At 48.6% G+C, this 25,028-nt stretch overlaps 2 protein-coding genes and 1 pseudogene across 2 annotated transcripts; 2 read left to right on the top strand and 1 right to left on the bottom strand.

Moving 5' to 3' along the window:
- Positions 1-78: 78 nt before the first annotated feature.
- Positions 79-18,094, top strand: Prkag1 (protein kinase AMP-activated non-catalytic subunit gamma 1). The gene is made up of 12 exons (XM_050130867.1): positions 79-175; positions 6,117-6,162; positions 15,116-15,225; positions 15,360-15,441; positions 15,542-15,600; positions 15,745-15,790; positions 15,891-15,945; positions 16,285-16,411; positions 16,593-16,758; positions 16,913-16,950; positions 17,191-17,337; positions 17,424-18,094. Exons 1-12 carry the CDS (start codon positions 167-169, stop codon positions 17,529-17,531), a joined length of 993 nt encoding a protein of 330 aa, XP_049986824.1. The 5' UTR covers positions 79-166; the 3' UTR covers positions 17,532-18,094.
- LOC126493762 (melanoma-associated antigen B4-like) lies at positions 12,242-15,109 on the bottom strand (annotated as a pseudogene).
- Positions 18,095-22,148: 4,054 nt separating the features above from the next.
- Positions 22,149-24,692, top strand: Ddn (dendrin). Its single transcript, XM_050130862.1, has 2 exons — positions 22,149-22,357; positions 22,769-24,692. Exons 1-2 carry the CDS (start codon positions 22,149-22,151, stop codon positions 24,690-24,692), a joined length of 2,133 nt encoding a protein of 710 aa, XP_049986819.1.
- The last annotated feature ends 336 nt before the right edge of the window (positions 24,693-25,028 follow it).

The following is a 25,028-nucleotide window of genomic DNA, read 5'->3' as shown; positions in this document are numbered from 1 at the left end:
GGGAGGTTACCCAAGCCAGGCTCAGCCACTGCCGGAAGGGTGGGTTCCCCGCCTTCCGCCCCGGGGCTGAGGTGTCGTGACGTAGGCGGAAGTGGCGTGAGGCACCGGATATGGGGCGGGGTCTGCAAGGGAGTTTTCTAAGCTGAGGAACTGGCGGGCGATTGCGATGGAGTCGGTGAGTGGCGCGGGAGGGCGGCGGGGGGCGCTGTGGAGCCGGGTAGGCCGAGCAGGGCTTGGTGCCGGAGTCCCCGACTCCCCTCTGTCTCGGTGGGCGCCACGACTCGGCCACGCCCGTGCCGTCCTGGGGTCCGCAGTTCCCTGGGAGAGCGGGCTGTGAGCTTGGAGCCACGAGCGCCGGTAGTTTTGGCCTCAAGCTTTTTCAGAAGTTTGCATGAGAGCGGGGTTGTGAGCCCCGATTGCAGGGAGCTCCGGGACCCCGTTTTGTGCAACTGTTTACTGCAATTTTTGGCACGGACATCTAAAAGACAGTACTGTATCCAGCAAGGCTACATTCCTTTAATAAGTTCAAGAAGTGAAGTTTCCGTGAAGGAAGGAATCCAAGAGGCCACTGTGTCCCTTGGACAAGTTTAGGTCGTGTCCTGATCAGTGACGCTTTGCGTGCGTGTTGACACAGCTTGTTTTTGATAAGCAGCGTTGACCAATGGAGGCAGGTCCCTGTCATCTCTTACAGATGCAGCAAGTTACCTGCTACTTGTTTGACCTCTCTCATTCTTTGGAGCCTTTCTCTGGGACTCCGAAAGCCATAGTTTTTAACCGTGTATCCCCTGTGGGCATCTTGGGTTTTGTCATCCCCCGCTGTGTAGACAGGTCACACCTACAAGTTCACTCTGCTTCTTTTTCTCCTCTTCTTTGAGTCAGATACTTGGTCAGAGTAGTTTTTGCGCCACACCTTTGTCTGTGTACTTTAACTTAACAAAGAAAACAGATACAATGGGAAAAGTAGTATGCAATTGGTCATCCATGCTAGGGTTTCGCTTTCTACAGAGAGGGCATTTTAAGCAAAAGTAGGCTAATTACATTAAACTTAAAACAATGCTGTTATTTTTTTACTTGTTATAAAATATACTATAATGTTTTAAAACTTAATAACTATAGCTTTTAAAATTTTTAAATTTATTTATTTCTGTTTTCTGTGCATTGGTGTTTGTCATGGGTGTCAGGTCCCCTGGAACTGGAGTTAGAGACAGGTGTGAGCTGCCCTGTGGGCGCTAAGAATATAACCCAGATCCTCTGAAAAAGCAGTTAGTGCTCTTAACCACTGAGCCATCTCTCCAGCCCCTAGAAACCATTTTTATGTATATTTCCAAATTTAACCTTTATGCTATATATACCATTTCAGAGAGAGCAAGACAAGAGAGGCATAAGGAGAGATGTTAGGGAAGGTAGACCCTAGTGCCAGGCTTGGTGGTGCATGCCTTTAATCCCAGCACTTGGGAGGCAGAGGCAGTTGTATCTCTTGTGGGTTCAGGGTCAGCCTGGTCTACAGAGTGAGTTCTAGGACAGCCAGGGCTAAACATAGAGAAACCCTGTCTCAGAAAACAAAACAAAATATAAAAAGCTGAGAGCATAAAAGGAAGGAAAAATTACATTGAGCCCAGGAGCACATTACAGATTGTGGAAGAGTGTGGGCCCACGCTCGATGTTGTTGAGACTTTGGGTTTTGGTCTTGGTGTAAGAAAAGTCAGTCACGACCAAGTTGGAAATAGAGTTTGCTGTGCTAGGGTGGACACACACTCACACACACTTGTTTATTGAGACAGGCTCTCAGTAGGTAGCTCCAGTCTTCTGCCTCAGCATGGGCCTCACTCCCAGCTCTGACTTTGTAATAAGGGAGGTTGTGGAAGCTTCATGAGCAGGGCAGAGAATGCGCTTTTGAGAGTATCCTTAGCAGCTTTCTGTGAGTAGACCAAGCCACTTAGAAAGTTTTAAGTTTTGAATTGTATTTATTGTGTGTAAGAGAGGAAAGAAAGATTGGGGTGCACGGGTGGCATGGGATGAATGTGGAGGCAGAGAGCAACTTTGTGGAGTTGGGTTTCTCCTTCTACCACAGTGGCGGCTTGGGGGTCACACTCAGGTCATCCGGCTTATTGAGTAAGCTCGATTACTCCCTGGACCATCTTGCAAGCCTTGGAAAGTATTTTTACATGGCTAACGATGAAAATCTCTCCAAATGAGCTGATTTGGTTAGAGCACTTGGTCACAGCCCAAAGATAATTGAGGAGGCAATGGATGTGGGGCACGGAGACCAGTATGGAGGGTGCTGTGCTTCTGGAGCTTAGTGCCTGCCCACAAGTGACTGTGGGTTCCGTACTCCAGCACCCTCCAGTGAAGGCAGTGCACGAGTGAGAAGTGGAAGCCCAGGTGAGGGTGGTGAAAATGAACGGAGAGACGCTGAGGCTGCTTAACAGTCTCTTAGCATCACAGAAGATCTACAGTCCCAGACACCAGGAAGGTAGCAGAACTGCCCTGAAAGGAGAAGGGGGAAGTGCCACAGGCTAAGAACAGGAGTGAAGGACAGACACTTTGTCCGGGTGGCACACCCCTGAAGCACAGGTTCTGTCTTAGTGTCCGACCTAGCCTTTTTCTGTAGTAATGCCTTATACTTACATAAGTGATATATTCTTGACTCCCTAAAACGTTTTGTTTTGGGTGTTTTGTTGTTATTGTTTTGAGTAGGAGTCTAATGTAGCATAGGCTAACCTTGAATTTGCTGTGTAGCTGAGGCTGGTCTTGAACTCCTAATCCTTCTAACTCTACCTGCTGAGCCCTGGGAATACAGTTGGGTCCTATCTTATTAAAAGAAGAGGGGAGTAGACATAATTTGCCCACTCGTGGAGAAACAGGCAGGATAAAATCTTGTTTAATTGTGTCTGTGATGGCCAGCTCTGTCAACTTGATACAAGCTAGAATTACTTGGGAAGTGAGTCTCAATGAGGGGTCAGTCTGTCTCATTGGGCTGGCATGTGGGCGTGTCTGTGTAGTATATTATCTCATTTAATGTGGGAAGACCTAGGCCAGTGTGAGTACATCAAGTCTCTAGGTAGAAGGTCTTAGACTGTGTAAGAGTGGAGAACAGAAACAACACAGCAAGCAGCAAAGGAGAGTGTATGTTGTTGTATGATCTTTTGCTCTTTTGACTTTTTGAGGAGCCCATCACCCAGCTCCCAAATAAATCACAGAGGTTTATTCTTAGTTATAAATGCCCAGCCTTAGCTTGTGTTGTTTCTAGCCAGCTTTTCTTAAATTATCCCGACTACCTTTTGCATCTGGGCTTTCTCTGTTTAGCTTTCTTCTTTCTCCGTGGCTTGCTCTGTAACTGGGCAACTGGCTCCTGATGTCCTCTTCTTGTTTTCTTGCTCCTCCTCTTCCTCATTTCTCCTTCTATTTATAGTCTCTGCCTGCCAACTCCACTCATCCTTGCTCCTGCCTCGCTATTGGCCATTCAGCTCTTGATTAGATCATCAGGTGTTTTAGACAGGCAAAGAATCACAGCTTCACAGAGTTAAACAAATGCAGCATACACAAAAGCAACTCACCTTAAAATAATATTCCCCAACAATATACATTCATTTCTCTCTGCTCTTGACTGGGGCATGATGCAGTCTGCTCCCTGAAGTTCCTGCTGCTGTGGTCTCCCCACAGTGATGGGCTGTAGCCTGGAACTGTCAGCTAAAATAAGCCCCTCCTCCCCTAAATTGCAAATTACTTTTTACCAGGGCATTTACCACAGCAACAGAAAAGAAGCAAGAACATTTCTGATTCTTCCATATCTGTATCTCCAGCTGTCCACCTGCTTACATCATCATAGAATTTCTGTGATCTGTAAATTATGTACAGTGCCTCATGCTAGGGGAGTCAAATACAAGGTACAAGGTAGTTGAAGGCTTCTGGGAATTTATAATCTGTTTCCGTAGATAGTGCACTGAATAACTGTAGCACTGTATGATGTGTTGTGAAGTGTGGGTGCCATCCTTTGTGTAGATCACAGACTGGCATGTGCGTCTTTACTGTGGAAGAGCCCTCTTCGGGTTTTGTTCTGTTTTTGTTGTGTTGTTTTTGGTTTTTCAAGACAGGGTTTCTCTGTAGCTTTGGAGCCTGTCCTGGAACTCCCTATGTAGACCAGGCTGGTCTTGAACTCACAGAGATTCACCTGTCTCTGCCTCCCGTGTGCTGGGATTAAAGGCTGCCCTCTCCAGTTTTAAGCAAGAAGGCTGTTGTTTGGCAATGAGCCTTGCCAAAAAAAAAAAAAAAAAAAAAAAGCCAGACCAGGCTGCTGGCTTTATCAAGCCCAGAGAGAAGAGAGAATTAGTTGCTCACTTCAGTGTCCTGGAGGAAGATTTAGGGTTGTCTTGCCCACTTCACCCTGTTTGTTCCACCCGGGGCTTTTCTCTTCATATCACTTCATAAACTGTGAAAGTGAAATAATTTTTTGTGTAGGGGACATTACCCAGAGCAGATGGAGCCAAAGTATGGATGACAGCAGATAAACATTTTCATGATCCCTCTTGGGTTCCTAGATAGCGATACAGTTTTTAAATGTTCCACTCAGAAGAGCTCTGTGAATGCTCTTCTGTGTAAGATCTCTCTCTCTCTTGTTTTTTTTTTTTCTTTATTTTCTTTATTATTTTTATATTTTGAGACCAGGTTTCTCTGTGTAGCTCTGATAGTCCAGGAACTCGCTCTATAGACCAGGCTGACCTTGAACTCAGAGATCCACCTGCCTACTTCCTGAGTGCTGGGACTACTACGCCAAGCCCAGGATTTTTAGACTTAACTCTTGTTTTGTTTTGAGATTTTTGGGACAGATTCTTACTGTGTAGCCCTCGCCAACCTGGGATTCACTGCGTAGATCAGGCTGGTCTCACGCTTGCTATGATCCCCCTATCTCTGCCTCCTGAGTGCTGATATTACAAGCATGCTCTACCACAGCTGTTTTTAGACTTAATGTTTTGTTTTGCATTGTAATATACACCTGTAATCCTGGCACTAGGAAGGTTAAGGCAGGAGGATTAGGTTTAACCTCACCTAGTTAGTCTACACATTGAAACATTACCTTAAATAACCAACCAACAAAGACTTATTATTTCATTAGGAAATGTGGTCTATAAGAATGTGAGGGCTGGAGAGATGACTCAGAGGTTAAGAGCCCTGACTGCTTTTCCAGAGATCCTGAGTGCAATTCCCAGCAACCACGTGGTGACTCACAGCCATCTGTATTGAGATCTGGTGCCCTCTTCTGGCTTGCAAGGAAACATGCAGGCAGAACACTGTATACCTAATAAATAAATCAATCTTAAAAAAAGAATATGAACTTTCCCAGGCAGTGGTGGCCCACTCCTTTAATTCCAGCACTTGGGAGATCTCTGTAAGTTCAGGGCCAGCCTGGTCTACAGAGTAAGTTCCAGGACAGCCAGGGATGTACAGAGAAACCCTTCCCAAAACCAACCAACCAAACAAACAAACAAATAAAAAAACGTAAGCTTTGGAGTTCCTACCTCACCTTTTAACAGCCGTGTGAGCTTGGGCAGGAGGTTCCTTTCGGACACTTGACTTTCATTTTTCTACTGTTAATAACAGTGTTTACCTCAGGGTTGTTAGAAAAACTAAAGTAGACACAATAGTATTTCTTTCTCTCTTCTTTGGGGGAATATTGAGACAGAGTCTTATGTAGCCCAGGCTGACCTCAAATCTATTATAAAGCCAAGGCTTGTCTCAAGCTCCTGATTCTCCTTCCCTCGCCCTCCTAAGTGGTGGGTGCCACCGTACTCAACTGAAATAGTATGTCTTGAAGAGCCTTGCAGTCCTTTTAAAAGGGAGTCATTAGTTCACCAACCCTCTTCTAAGTACTTAAAAATATACTGGGAACTGAGCCTAGGGCCTCACACATGTTCTACCACTCATCTCTATCCCTAGCCATACCAGCAGGTTTTTTGTTTTTTGTTTTTGTCTTTTTGAGATGGGGTTTTGCTTATATAAGCCAGGCTGACCTGGCTTCAAATCCATGATGCTGTTCCCACTTTAGCCTTGTCCTAATGGGAGGCTAAGAGAGAGGATAGAGTCTCAATTAAGGTGACTGTGCTTTTCTTGTCTTCCAGGTCGCTTCAGAGATTTCTCCAGCTTCAGAGAATGAGCACTTGCAAGGTACGTTTACCACGAGTCAGCTAAGGAAAAGTCCAGATGTGAGAGCTGTGGCCTGAGCTTGACGGCAGCGCTGCTTTAGAGTCTCCTAGGGACAGGGGCAGGATTTCTAGGGGCGTCGTTCAGTGGTAGAGCACTTGCCTAGCATGTGTGAGGCCTTAGGTTCAAGCCCCAGTACCACAAATGAATGAAGGAATCAATTTGCTACCTTTCTGAGAAAGGATTTTGCCTGGGAGCACTCTTATTTTTCCTAAGAACTTCACCTTTATTGTTTTAGACACATTTCCCAAAAAGATTAAAAGAGAGACTGGGTATTAATTTCAAGAGATTATATAATGGAGTTGGAGAGATGATGGTTTGGTGTTTTAAGAGCACTTCCTGGGGCTGGAGAGATGGCTCAGACGGTAAGATCATTGGCTGCTCTTCCAGAGGTCCTGAGTTCAATTCCCAGCAACCACATGGTGGCTCACAACCATCTGTAAAGGGGTCTGGTGCCCTCTTCTGGCCTGCAGGCAGAACACTATACAAATAAATAAATCTTAAAAAAAGAACACAACTTTATAACATCCAGGTGTTCCATACATCCTATAGCCCAAACCCCAAGGGGTCTGAGACAGAAGGATCCCTGGGGCTTCCTGGCTCTCTGTCTGAGAAAACATGAGCTCTAGCTTCAGGAGAGACCTTGCCTCCAAGGAGTAGGTGGAGGGCAATAGAGAATGATACCCTCCTCTAGACTCCACCCACGGACAGTACTCGATCATGTCCCCTATGTGGACAGTCTTCAGTTCCTGTGAGTCTTACTGTTTAGACCTCGGCCCTCCTACAGCAAGCCTTGTTTCTTAGGATTTATTTATATGGCAGAGTTAGACCTCGGCCCTCCTACAGCAAGCCTTGTTTCTTAGGATTTATTTATATGGCAGAGTCTCGTGTAGCCCAGGCCGAGGTAAATCTGATTTGTAGCAGTGCTGTCTAGTTTGTGTCAACTGGACGCCAGCGAGAGTCAGCTGCGAGAGCGCCTCCATAGGGTCTGGCTGAGAGTCAGCTGAGAGGACGCCTCCATAGGGTCTGGCTGAGAGTCAGCTGAGAGGACGCCTCCATAGGGTCTGGCTGTGGGCAGCCTGGAGGGAATTTAATCAGTGACTCATGTGGGAGGACCCACTCATTCCGGGTGGTGCATCCCTGCATCCTGAGTGGTATTAGGAAGCTAGTTTAGCAGGCCAGTAAGCAGTACTCCTCCATGGCCTCTGCTTCAGCTCTTGGCTCCAGGCTCCCTCCCACTTTCCCTCAGTGAACTGTGATTCAGGGTATGCAAGCCAAATAAACCCATTCTTGCCCAAGCTGCTTTGGGTCATCACGGTGACAGTAGCCCTAAGACATTGTCTTGTCTTCCAGCCCCTAAGCACAACGGTGCCCATTATTCGCAAGGCCTGGAATTGAACCCAGGGCTTTGTGCGTACTAGGCAAGTCCTCTAACAAGTGAGCCACCCCAACTTGAAAAATCCCCTTTATAAATTTAATAATAATTTGTTTATTTATGTGTGTGAGTTTTATGTCTGTGTACCACATGTGTGCCTAGTCCCTGTAGAGGCCAAAAGAGGGTGTTGGGTCTTCTGAGACTAGAATTATAGGCAGTTGTGAACCACCATGTAGGTGCTGGGAATTGACCCTGGATCCTCTGGAAGAGTAGCCGGTGTCATCTGTGCCATCTCTCCAGCCCCTAAATTCCCGTTCTAAAAAAGTATCCTTTACTGGTTTCCCGATGAAATGTTTTTACTCCTGTGTGTTCCATTGCTGTCAGGGTTCCTGTTCTGTGTGCAGGCGCCCTGTGCTCTCCCTCCAGTTGTCCATTTCTGTTTGTTTCCTTGTACTGCTGTATTTGGCATGGGGGCAACTTGGATCACCTTTTTTTTTTTTAAATATTTATTTATTATGGATATAATATTCTGTTTACATATGTGCCTGCAGGCTAGAAGAGGACACCAGACCTCATTACAGATGGTTGTGAGCCACCATATGGTTGCTGGGAATCAAACTCGGGTCCTTTGGAAGAGCAGGCAATGCTCTTAACCGCTGAGCCATCTCTCCAGCCCCTTGGATCACCTTTTTATACTAAAAAACTTTTTTGCATGTGTGAGTGTTTTGCCTCCGTGTATATCTGTGCCTTGTGGATGTGCTGGTGCCTGTGGAGGTCAGAAGAGGGTGTTGGATCCTCAAGAACTGGGATTACAGATGGTTGTGAGTCACCATGTGAGTGCTCAGAGCTCAACACCACTGAGACATCGCCCTGGCCCTGCACTTTCTTTAGATGTTTGTAACCTTGGTTTAAAACAAAATTCACTGGGAAAGCTCTTGACTTGAAAGTGGAGTTTGAGTTTCCAGAACTTGGGTAAATGTTGAGCAGGCATGGCCTGTAGTCCTAGCACTCAGGAGGCAGAGGCAGGCAGATCTCTGTGAGCTCAAGGCTAGCCTGGTCTACAAAGTGAGTTCCAGGACAGCCAAGGCTTCACAGAGAAACCCTGTCTCAAAAAAACAAAACAAAACAAAAAAACCTAGCATCCAACAAAATCCAAAGACATATTATTAAGACTTCTCTGAGTTCTTGACAAGAAATTTAAATTGTTCTGTTTTCTTGGCTTAAAAAATCAGCTGATTATAGGCATTATCTAGTAAAAAAAATATATATATCAGCTGAGCTGGGCAGTGGTGGCTCATGCCTTTAATCCCAGCACTGGGAAGGCAGAGGCAGGTGGATCTCTGTGAGTTCAAGGCCAGCCTGGTATACAGAGCAAGTTCTAAGACAAGCAAGGACTACACAGAGAGACCCTGGGTCTTAGTTATGGTTTCTATTGCTGCAAAGAAAACATATAAAAGAAAACATTTAATTGGGGCAGGCTTACAGTTCAGAGGTTTAGTTCATCGTCATCATGATGGGAAACATGGTGCAGGAGAAGGGGCTGAGAGTTCTACATCCTAATCCAAAGACAGCAGAGAGAGAGAGAGAGAGAGAGAGAGAGAGAGAGAGAGGGGGGGGGAGGGAGAGAGAGAGAACACTCTGGACCTGGCTTAGCGTTTTAAAACCCCAAAGCCCACCACACACTTCCTACAACACGGCCACATCTCCTAACGCCACTTCCGAGGCATTCAAATGTGATTTTCTTATTCAAACTACCACACCCTGGCTTGAAAAACAAAAAACAAATCGGTGTTATTGCATGTTTCATTATCTAGATGACTTTCTGTAGCTGAATACCACACACGATATCAGTACCTATTGTCCAAAACAGGCAGCAGAAGTTCAGTTGTTCCTGTGGACCAGGCAGATGAGGAGGACTAAATATGACAAATAACAACTTATAAATCTTGTGTCCCGCTTAAAAGGAGACAGCAGCTGTCTATAGCTGCTCAATGAAGACCTATTTTTGTAAAGAAACTGAGAATTTGGGATTTTTATATAAATGTGTAGAGTTTTTAAATTTGGAAAGTGATTTAAATTATTTTTAAAACTGGAAAATCCAAGTTCAATATGTGTGTGGGCTTTTGTCTTAAAATGATAGCGTCTAACTCGGTGTAGTATATCTTCATCTGGTATCTAAAGCTATGTCTTGGTATCTGTGAGTTGGGTTTCCATGTCTGAAAAACAGTGGAACTCTTGAGTTAACATGGTAGATGGAGTGCCTACATCCACCTTCAGTCCTCTGAAAAACAAAACAAGGGGCTCAGAGATAACTCAGCCATTAAGAGCGCTGGTTTCTCTTCTAAAGGACCTGGTTTAATTCCTACCACCCTTATGGCACCTCACACTGTCTTGTCTGTAATTCCAGTTCCAGCTGATCTGATGCCCTCTTCTGGCCGCCACAGGAACTGCATAAACTTAATACTAGGCAGACACAGATCCGGGCAAAACACCCATAAACATAAAGTAAAAATCTTGGGCTAGTGAGATGGTTCAGCAGATAAAATGCTTGCCATGCAAGCCTAGCAACCTGAGTTTGATGCCTAAAATTCACAAAAAGATGGGAGGAGAGAACCCACTCACATGCTGTGGCACGCGTGCATATGCATGCAAACACAACCACCCTAGAGAACTTTTTTCTTTTTTTTTTTAGTACAAACTCACAAAAATAAGAACAGGAGAGGGGATTGTAGGAATGGGTGTGGGAGATATCTAAATGACTTGGCTGGTCTGAGTACGGTGCATTGTAGTTAACAGTAATGAAGGCTTGAAAGTCTAAGAAACAAACTGCCTCACTACATACTGCTGAGACTCCCCACCCAGGCCAAGACTGGGGGTGTGGAGAGGGGCTTACAGACTGTACTGAAAACCAGAACCTCAAGGAAACTGCTGGGTGCTGAGCCTCCCACAGTCAGCTTCCAGAATACTACAGAAAAGACTTCAGTCTTCCAGGCTCAGAGTTAAAGAATCAGCTGTAGACAGACTCTCCTTGACAGGAAAACCTCCAAATGTCTCACAGTCAACAAGACTCGTTTATACAGTTAGAGCGTCCAGTTAATGTTAGTGTTCCCACCTAAGATAGGATTTAGATAAAATGTGCAAAAATAGAATTTGAATCGTGTTTCTCTGTGCGTGTTCAGGGGCGGGAGGGGACGTGTGTGCTATAGAGCGTGTGGAGGCTTGTGTCTGCTTGTGCAAGGGCGGGAGGGGACGCGTGTGCTATAGAGCATGTGGAGGCTTGTGTCTTTCTGGGTGTGGTGGTGAGAGTGTGAGACTGGCTTGCTCTATATAGTGAGACCCTCGCTTAAAAAAAAAATCACTGGCTGGAGAGATTGTTCAGTGGTTAAGAGCACTGGCTGCTCTTCAGAGGACCTGGGTTCAATTCCCAGCACCCATGTGGTAGTTCACAACCATCTGTAACTCCAGTCTTGGGAACCTGATGCCCTTTTCTGACCTCCAAGGGCATCAGGCATGCTTGTGGTATTGAGATATACATGTAGGCAAACACCCATACACATAAATAAAAATGTAAAACTGTGTAAAAAGGCACTGTCAAGGTCCCTCAAGAAATATTCCCTCGGTTGGGGGTGTATTATTACATACCTGTGGAGCCCAGAGACGGGAGACCGGCTCAAGGTCATTCTTGGCTAGCCGTGGAGCTTGAGTCTTGCTGGGTTACTTGAGATCCTACCTCAAAAAAAAAAAAAAGAAAAGAAAAGAAACTGATAGGAGCCACTGTGATAATGTTTGCCTCTAATCCCATCACTGGAGAGACTGAAACGGGGAGATCTGGGCTTCATCTTGCGCTCAGAACTAGCCCGATCAAAAGCCTCTCCCAAAATATTGAGGACTGGGAATATAGTTTAGTGGTGCAGCGCTTGTCTAATTGTTTAGGTTTGCTCCCAAGCACTGAGAGAAAAAAATTATTATAAATTTTTTTTTGACATTTCTCTGTGTAGCCTCGGCTGTCCTGGAATTCATTCTGTAGACTAGGCTCATCTCCAACTCAGAGATCCACCTGCCTCTGCCTCCCAAGTGCTGGGATTAAAGGTGTTTGCCACCATCACCTGGCTAGAAACCATTTTTTAAAACGCAGCTGGGTGCTGGGAGTACAGAGTCAGTCAGAGCTTACGGTAACTCTTGAACTCACTCAGCGGTACGACCTGAACACTTCATTTAACTGGTCTACATCTGTTTTCTCACCTAAAACACAAGGATAATACTTACTTAACAGACCAGTGAGAAGTCAGAGATGTAGGGTGGCAAGTGGTGGCGCACGACTTCAATCCCAGCAGTCAGGAGGCAGAGACAGGTAGAGCTCCGGGAAGTCTGTGAGATCCTAGCTTGAAAAACAGGGCAAAGTGGGAGGAAGATTAAATGCTGTGATATGTTTAAGTATCTGTTATAGTACATAGAATACCCAGGGTGTTATTTTTACGTATCTGTTATGTACATAGATCATCCAGGGTGTTACTTTTATGTATCTGTTATAGTACATAGAACATCCAGGGTGTTACTTTTATGTATTTGTTATAGTACATAGAACACCCAGGGTGTTATTTTTACGTATCTGTTATGTACATAGAACATTCAGGGTGTTACTTTTATGTATATGTTATAGTACATAGAACATCCAGGGTGTTACTTTTATGCGTATGTTATAGTACATAGAACATCCAGGGTGTTATTTTTAGGTATATGTTATAGTGCATAGAACACCGAGGTTCTTATTTTTTTTTCTCACACATACTTTAATATCAGAAACAAAAGTCAATATACATCCCTACATCAATGCCAAGAAAATAAGGACTAAACGAAAATCTTCACTGAGAAGCCTAACACTTTTGAATATTTTTCTTTCAAATTTCACAACATTTTCTTAATCTAATTCCATAGTATCATATGAACATCATCAAATCCTTAGAACATTTCAATTTGCAAACTGTATTTTAAATCAATCCAAAAAATTTGAGCTCCCAACTTGGTAAACAGCGGTGAAGGAACGGGCTTCAAAATGTATTTGAGTACATTTAACCTCAAGTTAAAACTATGCTAAAAGTCCTCCAAAAGATTATGAACAGCTTATCTGCAAAAATATGAACAGACCTTTTCAATCATAAAACAGAGGCGACCTTATACTTCACTTGTGAGTACGATGACTTAACTTGGTCTTAGTACGTCCCTTGGCTTTGCCTTTAGTGCCAGAGTTGGCTGCAGCTGCAGCTTGGGCTTTCTCTTCCTCTTCAATCAAAGCCCGCTCATAACGAGATGAGTAATCCTCAGGAATGGCTTCATTGATCTTGGCTAAAAATTCCATCACTTTCATCTTGCTGGTTCCAGCATAGGCTCTCGGGCCCCACAGGAACTCACAGAACGGAGGATCACTGTTAGGAACCTGACATTATTCTATTCTAGGTATTCTTCCTGCACTAGCTGCTCAGTGATGAGCTTCCTGACATCTCCAAAGATGAGATGTGGGACCCCATCAAAGACTCCTAATGCATTCAGGAAATACCAGACATCCTCCTCGGCAGCACATTACTTATTTAGGTAGATCACACTGAGGAGAGCAATCAGAATGCCCCTGCTAGGAACACCTAGCTCATTGCTCCTACTTCCATCATCCTCGAAATCTAACTTGCTCACAAGCTCATATGCTTGACCATGTGGCAGGATTTCTTTCAGCTCAAGACCAAACACCACATCCAATCAATAGGAGGCTTTCTTGAGGATCTCGGGGACGTGTTCCTTGAACCTTTTGTTGATAACTTTGAGCATCTCTCCCCTCCTCATGGGCTGCTGCACTTTGTATTTGAGGAGCATGTACTCCATCAGCATTCCCGTCTTCCTTGTCATAAGATCCAGCTGCATGCTTCTAGTGGAAAGTAGAGCCCTGGAGGAACGCTCCTTTCCATCCCCTTGGCCCTGGTCACCATTATCAGTCCTTCCATGGCTCCCTCCCTGGCTGGCAGTGCTGCTGGGTCCTGAGCTTTCAGACTGCTGTGGGAAGTCAGCAGTAGAAGTGCTTGGCTTAGCATCTCCTGAAGCTTGATCAGAGCCAGCAGGTGACTCTGCTTTCTCTGCCTCCTTTGCTTGAGCATCCTTGAGCCCCTGGCGCCGTTTCTCTCGAGCTCGTGCCTTACTCTTCTGTCCCCTTGGCATGATGGCTGGCGTCAGGGACAGCAGGACAGATTCTTGGTAGTAGAACAGGTAACTGAGATACCTTGACTGCAGACCTCTCTCAGAACTTGCCAGCAGCGCGGCCTGAGCAGCAGAAGCGGCTTCCGTGCCAGGTTCTTATTTCTAAGTATCTGTTATAGTACATAGAAATCCAGGGTCTTATTTGTAATATCTGTTCTAGTACATAAAACATCCAGGGTGTTATTTTGGAGGGTTGCCTTTCCAGTTTCGAGCAAGCAGTTAAAAACACAGACTGCCTGACATGGTGTTCCATGCCTGAAATCCCAGCATTTGAAGAACTAAGGCAATAAGATTACAAGCTTGAGGCGAGCCTAGGCTACATAGCAAGACTCTATCTCAAGAGAATGAAGGGGTTGGAGACTTAGTTCAGTGGAAGAACACTGGCTTTTCTTCAGAAAACTCAAGTTCAATTTCCAGCACCCACATGCATTTTACAACTGTCAGTAACTCCCAAGGACTCCAACACCCTCTTGGCCTCAACAGGCACCAGGCACACATATGGTATACAGATATACAAGTAAAATATCCATACACACAGAGAGAAATTATTTATTTAAAAAACTTAGTTATTGGGCTGGAGAGATGGCTCAGTAGTTAAGAGCACTGCCTGCTCTCCCAAAGGTCCTGGGTTCAATTCCCGGCAACCACATGGTGGCTCTCAACCATCTGTAAAGAGGTCTGGTGCCCTCTTCTGGCCTGCAGACATACACAAAGACAGAATATTGTATGCATAATAAATAATTTTTTTAAAAAAAAACCTTAGTTATTTAAAAAGAAATACATAAACCAGAAGAATGGAGGTAAATGTAGCCAGGCTCTCCCTTTGGGATCTCTGACTCACAACTGTTATTCTGAGTTCTGGCCAAGTTGATTGAGTACTTCATGTTGTTAGAAATGGCCTTGCCTGAACCATGAGTTTCCCACCTGCAGGTCTTTAACAGACATAAAGAAAAGACAATTGAAAATATGTTAAGTAGGAAGAAAAACTCTAATGAAAAGATGAGAAACAATAAAAACAAAGCAGAAATATCTTCAGAGTTGAGAAGCTAGAACTCTTTTTGGTTTTCTGTCTCTTCTGGCTGTAAGTTCTTGCATAAAAGACATCAACTTGCCGGGCGGTGGTGGCGCACGCCTTTAATCCCAGCACTCGGGAGGCAGAGGCAAGCGGATCTCTGTGAGTTTGAGACCAGCCTGGTCTACAAGAACTAGTTCCAGGACAGGCTCCAAAGCCACAGAGAAACCCTGTCTCAAAAAAAAACAAACAAACAAACAAAAAAAGACATCAACTTTCTCCATGTGCAGAGAATCCAGAATCGAACAATGGTGTGTATACGTCCTTCATGAAGTCTCATCGCTGCTACGACCTGATCCCCACGAGCTCCAAGTTGGTTGTGTTTGATACTTCCCTGCAGGTGAGTTGGGCTCTTTCCCTCCTCTGCATCCCTCAGACCTGCTGGCTCAGTGCCCTTCTTCACACCTCATACTTCCACACGCCAACCCCCTTCTTCTTCCTTGCCGACTTAGGATCTCACTCTTTTGGCTATAGGTAAAGAAAGCTTTCTTTGCCCTGGTGACTAATGGTGTTCGAGCCGCCCCTCTGTGGGATAGTAAGAAGCAGAGTTTTGTGGGTAAGCAGAAGTTTTTCCTGGAGTACACCTGTTGGCATCTTTTGCCGGTTGGGTGGAAGAAGCCTTGAACTGTGCTGAGGGCTCTTGTCTTGACCTCTAGGCATGCTGACCATCACTGACTTCATCAACATCCTGCACCGATACTATAAGTCAGCCTTGGTAAGGAGCCTGAGCCGCCAAAGCAAACCACACCCCTAGCTTTGGTCCTCACCTGTGGGCCCCTCAGGCCTGGTTTTTCCCTCCAGGCAAAGCCATATGGGTTAATGAAGAAGGGAGTCTCAGATCCGTTGCTTCTGCTTCCAGGTACAGATCTATGAACTGGAAGAACACAAGATAGAGACTTGGAGAGGTACATAAGGAATTAGAGGTCGTGAAAGATGAAGGGATGGAGGGTTTCCTGGGAAACACTCACATGGCAGTGTTTTGTGAACTACCCCTTTTCCCTTCAGAGGTTTACCTGCAAGACTCCTTCAAGCCACTGGTCTGCATTTCTCCAAATGCCAGGTAAGCTCTGACTCTGTGTTTAGCCCTAAATACCTGAAAGCCCGGGAGCAAGGACATGACAGAGGGGAACTTCTTCCAATGCACACAGCCATGATTTTTTTGTTTGTTTGTTTCTTTTTTGAGAAAAATATCTCACACAAAGCCAAGACTGGCCTTGAGCTTGCTCCAGAGCTCAGGCTGGCCTGAACTTGTGATTCTTCTGCTTGTCCTCAGGCTGACAGTACAGGTGCATTTCCACACCACTCGCAGTCGTTTGCACACTGCCCCCTCCCAATGCTGAGCTTTTGCGGTGTGTAAACACTCTGAGGAACCTAACCCTGACCTTCCGCCTCTTCACAGTTTGTTTGATGCTGTCTCTTCACTAATTCGAAATAAGATCCACAGGCTTCCAGTGATTGACCCAGAGTCAGGCAACACTCTGTACATCCTAACTCACAAGCGCATCCTCAAATTCCTCAAGTTGTTTGTAAGTGTACTTTAACCTAGATCTTACGTCTTATGTGCTGGATTGGAGGTATAGACTCGGCAGTTTGGGGGCCTTAGAAGTCAAGCCGACTCAGTGTTTTGGGTACTGAGGACTAAACCCAGCATTTCATGCTCTACCATAGATACCATAGAACCCCTAATGCCGATGATTCTCCCCTCAGATCACTGAGTTCCCCAAGCCAGAATTCATGTCTAAGTCTCTGGAAGAGCTGCAGATTGGCACCTATGCCAACATTGCTATGGTCCGCACTACCACGCCTGTCTACGTGGCTCTAGGCATCTTTGTACAGCACCGAGTTTCCGCCTTGCCTGTGGTGGACGAGAAAGGTGAGAGACTGGAAAAGAAGAGGGAGGATCCTGGGGGTCAGGAAACTCTGGGAAAACCTGCTGTCCCTTCAGATCAGCCTGGAAGGTGATCCTGTGGGTAGTAAGAACTTTGGCTACCAGATTTTTTTTTTCTGAGCTGCCTCTGTCTCCCTAGGGCGTGTGGTGGACATCTACTCCAAGTTTGATGTGATTGTAAGTGACAGTGGAAGGGCTGGGAGAGGAGGGGAGGTGTGTTGAATATGGAGAGGGGACAGAAGGGGGCTCTTTGGTGTCAGGCATATCTGTGCTTTGAATCCTGTCTGGACAGTAGCTGAATGGACTGGTCACGGCTTGTGGGCAGAGCTAAGGAGTGCCCTCAGGTCCTCTCGTGAGGTTGGGTTGGTCCAGGGTTTGGGACCTGGCCCCTTTCAAGCACACACCCCCCACCTCCAGAATTTGGCAGCAGAAAAGACCTACAACAACCTAGATGTGTCTGTGACGAAAGCTCTGCAGCACCGGTCCCACTACTTTGAGGGTGTTCTCAAGTGCTATCTCCACGAGACGCTGGAGACCATCATCAATAGACTGGTGGAGGCGGAGGTAGGAAGCCAGCACCCCCTCAAGCCACTAGGCCCTCGCCCTAACTGAGGTTGGCACTGACGTTACTTCTTGGTGCTCTGTTCCAGGTTCACCGTCTGGTGGTGGTGGATGAGAATGATGTGGTCAAGGGCATTGTGTCGCTGTCTGACATCCTGCAGGCTCTGGTGCTCACAGGTGGAGAGAAGAAGCCCTGAGCACGGGGAGGGGCCGGCAGCTCCAGTCCCCTCCTTGGCCCCTCCTTGCCTCCTGGAATCTCTGGGAATCATGAAATCCTGGAGGAACTGAGTCTGTTCCCTCAGGAGCTTCATAGCCACTGTCTGGAACTAGAGGAGACAGGGCAATGAAGAGAAAAGACTTTAGCTTCCCTTGCCATCATGTGTACATTTGAGAAAACGTTCAGCCTAGCCAATCCTAGAACCCGTGCCCTTAGACTTGGCCCGCTTCTGGGTGAACCACGGGCTTTGTGCTCCTCAGGCAGATTCTGATCTCTAAGAGATCCCTCCCCCTCCCCGTGCTCCACCTGTCTCTGCAAAGGTCTTCTTAAAAATATATCTATTCATCCTGCTTCATTTCTGTGGAGGAGGCTTGAGTCCATTTAATGTCGTTCCTTCCCATGAATCTTGTGGGGAGGTGCATGTCTGGGTTCCTGTTCTATGTGCATGTGAAGGCAGATGGCTGTGTGGAGGAGGGCAATGGGTAGGTAGCCAAGATTAATGCTTTTTGTGGCAAATCTAATTAAATGATGAGGTTTTCATGATGGTATTGTGGTGTTTGATTTCTGCATTTGATAGACACTTTCGACAACCTTACTCCATGAAGCTGCTTCAACTCGTTATTAACAGCAGTGATAATAGTACATATAAAAGCACATGTTCTCAATGCTTTAACTACAGTGGTTGTGTGGGACCATAAGTGTTTTGGTTTGGGGAGAATTTATGATTTTTTTTGAGACAGGATTTTGCACCATATTTAGCTCAGGCTGGCCTCAGATTTGCAGCAGTCTTCATGCCTCTGACCCCTAAGTACTGGGATTATAGGCACATGCTGCCACACCAGGGTCAGTCTCTGGGATTAGAGGCGCATGCTGCTGCTGCTGCTCCAGGGTCAGTCGTTAAAAAAGGTCTTTGTGAGCTGGGCATGGTGGCACATGCCTTTAATCCCCAGGAGGCAGAGGCAGGCAATCTCTTGAGTTTGAAGCCAGCCTGGTCTACAGAGTGAGTTTCAGAACAGCCAGGGCTACACAGAGAAACCCTGTTGGGGAACAGACAAACAAACCCAACAAAACAACCTTTTGTGTATGCATGTGTGTGGTAGTGGTGGCTGAGGGCAGCCTTGGGTGACAGCCCTCGCCTTGGGTGACAGCCCTCGCCTTGGGTGACAGCCCTCGCCTTGCACTTTATTTGACACAGGGTTTGGTTTGGTCTCGCACTTTTTTCTTGAGACAGTGTCTCACTGGCTTGTTTTTTTTTTTTTTCTTTTTTGAGACAGGGTTTCTCTGTAGCTTTGGAGCCTGTCCTGGAACTAGCTCTGTAGACCAGGCTGGTCTCGAACTCACAGAGATCCACCTGCCTCTGCCTCCCGAGTGCTGGAATTAAAGGCATGCACCACCACTGCCTGGCCTCACTGGCTTGGGATTTCACCACATAGGCAGGGTCAGCTGGGCAGCTTGGAGTTGCTGCTCCAAGGACCCATGGAATTAAAAGCACACACTACCAAATAAGGCTTTTTATGTTGGTTCTAGGGGTCTGAACTTAGTTCCTCAAGCTTTTGAGGCGAGTATTTTTACCAACCGAGCCATCTCCCGGGCTCCTTTTCTAGTTCTGTTTATTTTTGTTTGTTTGGTTTGGTTTGGTTTTTCAAGACAGGACAGGGTTTCTCTATGTAGCCCTGGCTGTCCTAGAACTCACCTGCCTCTGCTTCCCAAGTACTGTGATTAAAGTCCTAGGCCACAGCTACCACCACCGCTGCTGCCGCCACCACCACTGCTGCTGCCCAGCAACCTTTAGTGGTTTTAAGAGAATTTGAGACAGAAGCACATACTTACAAGTTGGCCCAGAGCCACAAACCTGATAAAAAGCAGAGCTAACAGTAAAGGTACTTGCCACGCAAGCCCAGCTACCTGAGTTTAGTTGCCAGAACCCATTTAGAGGTAGAGAAAAAACAGGCTCCACAAAATTGTCCTCTCACGCCCATGTGCACTCATGGCATGCACCGACACACACCTTGCTGCATATTCATGAATCAGTGTTTTTAAAGCAGAGCCGGTAGGTATGGAGACGTGTCTTTAGTTCTGGCAGAGGCAGACAGATCTCTTGAGTTTGATGCTAGCCTGATCTACATAGCAAGTTCCAGGTGCTACATAGTAAGACTGTGTCTCAAATAAATAAATAAATAAGGCTAATGTTTAAACTTTAACTGTCTGGTTCAAGGTTTTATGCTTCCCTGTCTTTACACTAGTTTTCCTTTCTAATTCTCCTCTCAGGACTGTTCCTATCTTATTTCCTGTAGTTCTCTTATCTTGAACCATAGTTAGGGTCCAGGGTAAATTCAGAGAGATCTGACAACATTATCAGGGGTTCTAGGGAAAGGTTGAATTGTTTGGATTTTGACTGGTATTGTGAGCCCACAGATCCCTTCCCTTTCTTGGAGAGTAAATCATAAAGAATCAGCCCACCAGACCCACCGTCTGTGCTGAAACCTTAGACTGAACGTGGCACCCAACACCACGAGTACCGCCAGACTGGGTTCCTTTCTACCAGTGCTTTGCTGATAGGACAGTTTGCATCCAAGCCAGGAGTAGGTTCTGAATAATTCCTTGGCTCTCGTTCCTTTGCCTATGCCTTCAGAGGAACCTCTGCCATATTACTCTTGTTCTTCCAAAGCAGGCTTCCTAAGGGGACCCAGGGAAACATCATCTCCTTGAAGAGGCCAGCTTGCAGTGCTGGCGGTTGAGCCACTGCCCCTGCTTCTGTCCTCACAGCTCTCAGCACATTCCCAAGCTTGGGGGAGGAAGGCTTCCAATTAGAGCGTGTTTATGTGTATGTGTGTAGGGGGACTCGTGGTGGGAAGGACAAATGTCTCCTTGTGTCACTTTCCTTCATCGAGGAGGATTTGTCTAGGGAGGAGACAAGGCTTTAAAAGCTGTGGGACTCTGGTGGGACCTCGTGGAAAGCAGCACCTGGAAGCCCTCTTCAGTACAGCTGGTAGGTGCAAGGTATCATGAGGGGGGAAAGGATGGGACAGCAGAGAGGCGGGTTCTACTTGCCCATTCTTCAGTGAGTCCTGTCTCTGCCCTTTTAATAACCCTTCTGGTCCCTGTCCCCTTAAAAAGAAGTCTCTGTACCCAAATGTTCCATGTACTTTTTTGAACTACAAACTGGGATCTCTCATTTACCCCCTAAATCCCCACCAAGTCTCCATCTGAGGATGGTGCTGAAGACTCAAGGGTTACTACAATATGGAAGCTCACAAGCTTCTGCTCTCAAAAGTCAGGAGAAGCAAATGGTCCCTTCTTCCTCAGGAGCCGTTGCCATTCTCCCCCCCCCCTCCCTGCACCCCTCCACTCCACTGAGCTGCTGCCATGGTTGCCAGGCATGGTTGCTAAGTCTCTGCATGGAAGGGTTGGCGTGGGCTGTGCTGCTACTTACATTACCATGGTGAATCAGGGGACACCTGGTACAGGCTTAGGGGGAGGAAGCCTGAGGATGCAAGCAACAACCCCCACTCCAGAACAGAGTCCAAAAGGTGAGCTGCACTTGAGGGTGGCCAAGTGAACTAGACAATTGTGAACTAGACATCCTAGGAAAGGCAGGCTACTTTTATCCTTTCTGTTGCTAGGGGATTTGGCACTCCATTCTTTCTCCATCCCCCTCTGTTAGGGTACAAGTGTATATAAGCGCTCTGTCTGCACCCCACATAAGGCTTGGTAGAACTGTGTGGGCACAGAACTATGTAATCCCAGAATCCTGGCTTCTGGGTTAGGGATGCCAGCATGCCCAAGGGCACCCATATCTAGAGTGAGAGTTGTCCTGTTGCTTAGGTGGCCAGGACAGACTGAGTTCTGCCTTACACACCTGCAGAGAAAAAGGTGAGGAGTGAAGGTTGCTGGAGCCACCGTTGGGGGGAGGGCCTGGGGAAGCAGCTGTCCCCCAGAGTCGCACAAAAGCTTCTTGAAAGCTTCTCTCCACTGCTTGAACTGGTTACTCATCCGCACCCGAATGCCACCGACGCTAAAAATAGCCCGCCCCCTCCCCCCAACTGTGGGCCAGCCTCTCCTGCACCCCAACCCCATGGAAGCCAGCAGAGAGTGGCAGGCAGAGACCTTAGTTCTATTCTCACCACTCCCTGTCGGAGAAAAGGAGTCCAGGCAGACAGGGATAGATCACTGGTGGTCAGGCAACCTGACAAGCAGGAAAGCGAAGGGTTAAAACTTCGGGAAGTGTGCAGAAATGGGGGCTGGAGGAGGGGGCACTGTAAGCTTGGTAAGAATCAGAAGTCTCTCCTCCGCCCATTTGTGGGTCCCATTAGGCTTGGGGGACCCGAGCAGTGGGAAGGGGCGTCCAATCCCAGGCCCCAGGGGGCGTCCGTGTACATGGGGGAGGTAGCAACGCGGAGCCGTCCACGGCGGCGTGTCACATGCGCGCGCGCCCGCGCGCGAGCACACACACACAGGCAGGCACACACGTGTGCCCGGGTATATATAGTTGCCAGTCCCTGGGCCTGCCGCTCTGCAGTGGGCGCCGGCTCCCTGAGTTGGGAGGGGGCTCACGGGGCGGGTGGGAGGGTGGGGGGCCGGGGGGGGGTGGGGCAGGATGCTGGATGGCCCGTTATTCTCCGAGGGGCCCAACAGCCCCCGGGAGCTACAGGATGAGGAGTTGGGCAGCTGCCTTTGGGTGCAGAAGTCCAAGCTGTTGGTGATTGAAGTGAAGACTATTTCCTGTCATTATAGTCGTCGCGCCCCTTCTCGACAGTCCATGGACATCCAGGCCAGCTACTGGGCCCGTGGGCCCCAGAGCCGCACGTGAGTGAAGGAGGGGGTGAGGGGCAGCAAGTGGTGGGGTGGGAAGTGGGGTCCAGACCTCCCCCGCTGGCACCAGCAATTACTCCTGGCCCCTTCTCTTCCCGCGCTTCCCTCCCCCTACTCGTCGAGGACTGGGGCCTGACTTATTCAGCGCTGTTTATGGGGACAGAAGAGGTAGTGAGAAAGGGCAGGAGGTGAGATGGGGCAGTCGCTGTTAAAGTGTGCGTGGAGAGATGGCGAGGGGTCTCGTTTCGACTTCAGCCCTAACATATATGCACGTGCACTCGCACACACACTCACGCGTACCCTCCCACATGGCTGCCCCAAGTGGTCTCCAGTACTCCCAGCTCCCCGGACCTCGGCTCCCTTTCCCCACAAACTGCTCACCTGGGTTCCTGCTCATTGTCCCAGGTGTAGGCTACGCCCAGGATCCCCTGAGCCGCCACCCCGCCGACCCTGGGCCACCAGGGTGCTGCAGGAGGCGACCAACTGGCGGGCGGGGACCCTCGCCGAGGTCCGAGCCCGGGAACAAGAGAAAAGGAAGGCGGCGTCGCAGGAGCGGGAGGCCAAGGAGACCGAGAGAAAAAGGCGCAAGGCTGGCGGGGCCCGACGGAGTCCCCTAGGTCAGCCCCGCCCAGAGACCCGGAACGCCCTTCGGGCGGCCCAACCAACAGGGTTCCCAGTTTTCTCCAGACCAGAGCGCTTCGGGCAGGTGGGGCGAGCGCCCCGTCCATCCGCGCTCCAGCAGAGTGACCCAGGGGTGGCATGGGTGGGGCCATGGGGAGGTAGGAGACCAGGGCCCCCTAGCTACGAGGCCCACCTGCTGCTGAGAGGCGCTGCAGGCACAGCCCCAAGACGCCGCTGGGACCGGCCGCCACCCTATGTGGCTCCACCTTCTTATGAAGGCCCCCACAGAACCCTGGGGACTAAGCGAGGCCCGGAGCTCTCCCGGGCGCCCACCTCATCAGCCCCAGTTCCAGTCGCCACCAGGACAGAGGCAGGGCGCGCGAAGAAGAGGCTGGATCCTCGAATCTACCGGGATGTTCTAGGGGCTTGGGGTCTCAGACAGGGACGGGGACTCTTAGGAGGAGCTCCGGGCTGTGCAGCGGCCAGAGCCAGGCCAGAGTCCTGCAAAGGGGCGATAGAGAAAAGCTCGGGCCTAGCTGCTGCTGGCCTGAACAGTGGTGGCGAGGGCCGTCCCCAAGCCAAAGCTACTGGCAGTCCAGGCACCACGGAGGCAGCTCCCGCTGGGTCTACGACCCGCAGCCCCCCATGTCCTGCTCCCAGGTCCAGGCAGCACCTTAAGGGCTCAAGGGAAAGGAAAGAAGGAAGTGAACATATTTGGCTTCCCAGGTGTTGGCTTTCCTCCCCTACAAAGCCTCCAGTTAGGCACAGCCAGACTCTCCCCAGACCCTGGGCTCCTGGAGGCACCGGGTGGAGAGAGTCCCTGGGTCAAAGAGAGGGGACAGAACATGAAACCCTGGAAATTTGGAAGGCGACCCGCCGTGCCCACACCCTGCCCCGCAGTTCCCGAGGCCCCTCTCGTAGAGAAGGCATCTTTGTCATTGATGCCACGTGCGTGGTGATAAAGTCCCAGTATGTTCCGACCCTTCGGACCCAGCAGGTGCAGCTCTTGCCCTCTGGGGAGCCATGCATTGGGAACGACAGCCCCAGGCAACCCAAGCCCTGCCACGAGGAGGGTGAGGGGGTCGCTGCCAATCCCTCAGTTTGCCAAAAGCTACTGTTGAGCAGTGGCATCTCAAACCAGCCGGGCGGGGGTCGCGAGTGCGAAGCCGAGGGAGGAGAGCGGGGGGATTCTTCACTGGAGGACCGCGCCTCCTGCAGTTTAGGGCTTCCTGTTTGTGAAGTGAACCTACGAGACGCCCCCACGCAGCCAGGTAGCCCTGAGCACCCGACCTTAGGCCCAGCGGCTCCAGGATGCGCAGGCAGCGTGAAGGGCTCAGAAGCAGTTGGGGTCCTGCGGCGCACGGGCGGGGGCTGGGCGCGGACTCCAGGACCCTACGCCGGGGCATTGCGGGAAGCCGTGTCCCGCATCCGCCGCCACACCGCCCCAGATTCGGACTCAGATGAAGCTGAGGAGCTCAGCGTCCATAGTGGCTCCTCTGATGGAAGCGACACAGACGCCCCAGGCGCCTCCTGGCGGAATGAGAGGACCCTGCCTGCGGTTGGAAACTCCCATCCCAGGGAAGGCGGGAAGAGAGCCGAAGTGAGCGACAGCATCCGGGAGATTCTAGATGTCATCAGTCAAACCGAGGAAGGCCCCTTCGGGGAGGACACCAGGAAAACGCCACAGGGGAAAAGAGAGAGAGAGTGAGCGATGCCCCATTTTGTTCTCGTGTGGCTCAGCCCATCCATCCTTGGGCTCACTGGCCTCCTTTACTATCTACAGGCTTCGTCTGCTTCCCTTTTCTTCTTTCCCACCTATACCTGTTCCCACACTTGAAATAGAGGAAAGAGAGGCAAGACAGCAATCGCCAATCCAAGCACTAGCTTCAGGGGAGATGGGGCTAGGATTCAACCCTGCTACGATTCGGCGGCGCTGCGCAGAACTGAGCAGAGAGACAAGCCAAAGGGCAGGGAATGGTGGCAGTTATAAGAAAGCAATGGTCAGGTCAGGATCCCTGGCAGGAGAAAAAAAATAATGGAGAGG

The sequence above is a fragment of the Alexandromys fortis genome, unplaced genomic scaffold (genome assembly GCF_014885135.2).
Source record: "Alexandromys fortis isolate MF-2015 unplaced genomic scaffold, M_Fortis_MF-2015_v1.1 scaffold_363, whole genome shotgun sequence".
Taxonomy (NCBI): domain Eukaryota; kingdom Metazoa; phylum Chordata; class Mammalia; order Rodentia; family Cricetidae; genus Alexandromys; species Alexandromys fortis.
This window is presented reverse-complemented; position numbering and strand designations above follow the sequence as displayed.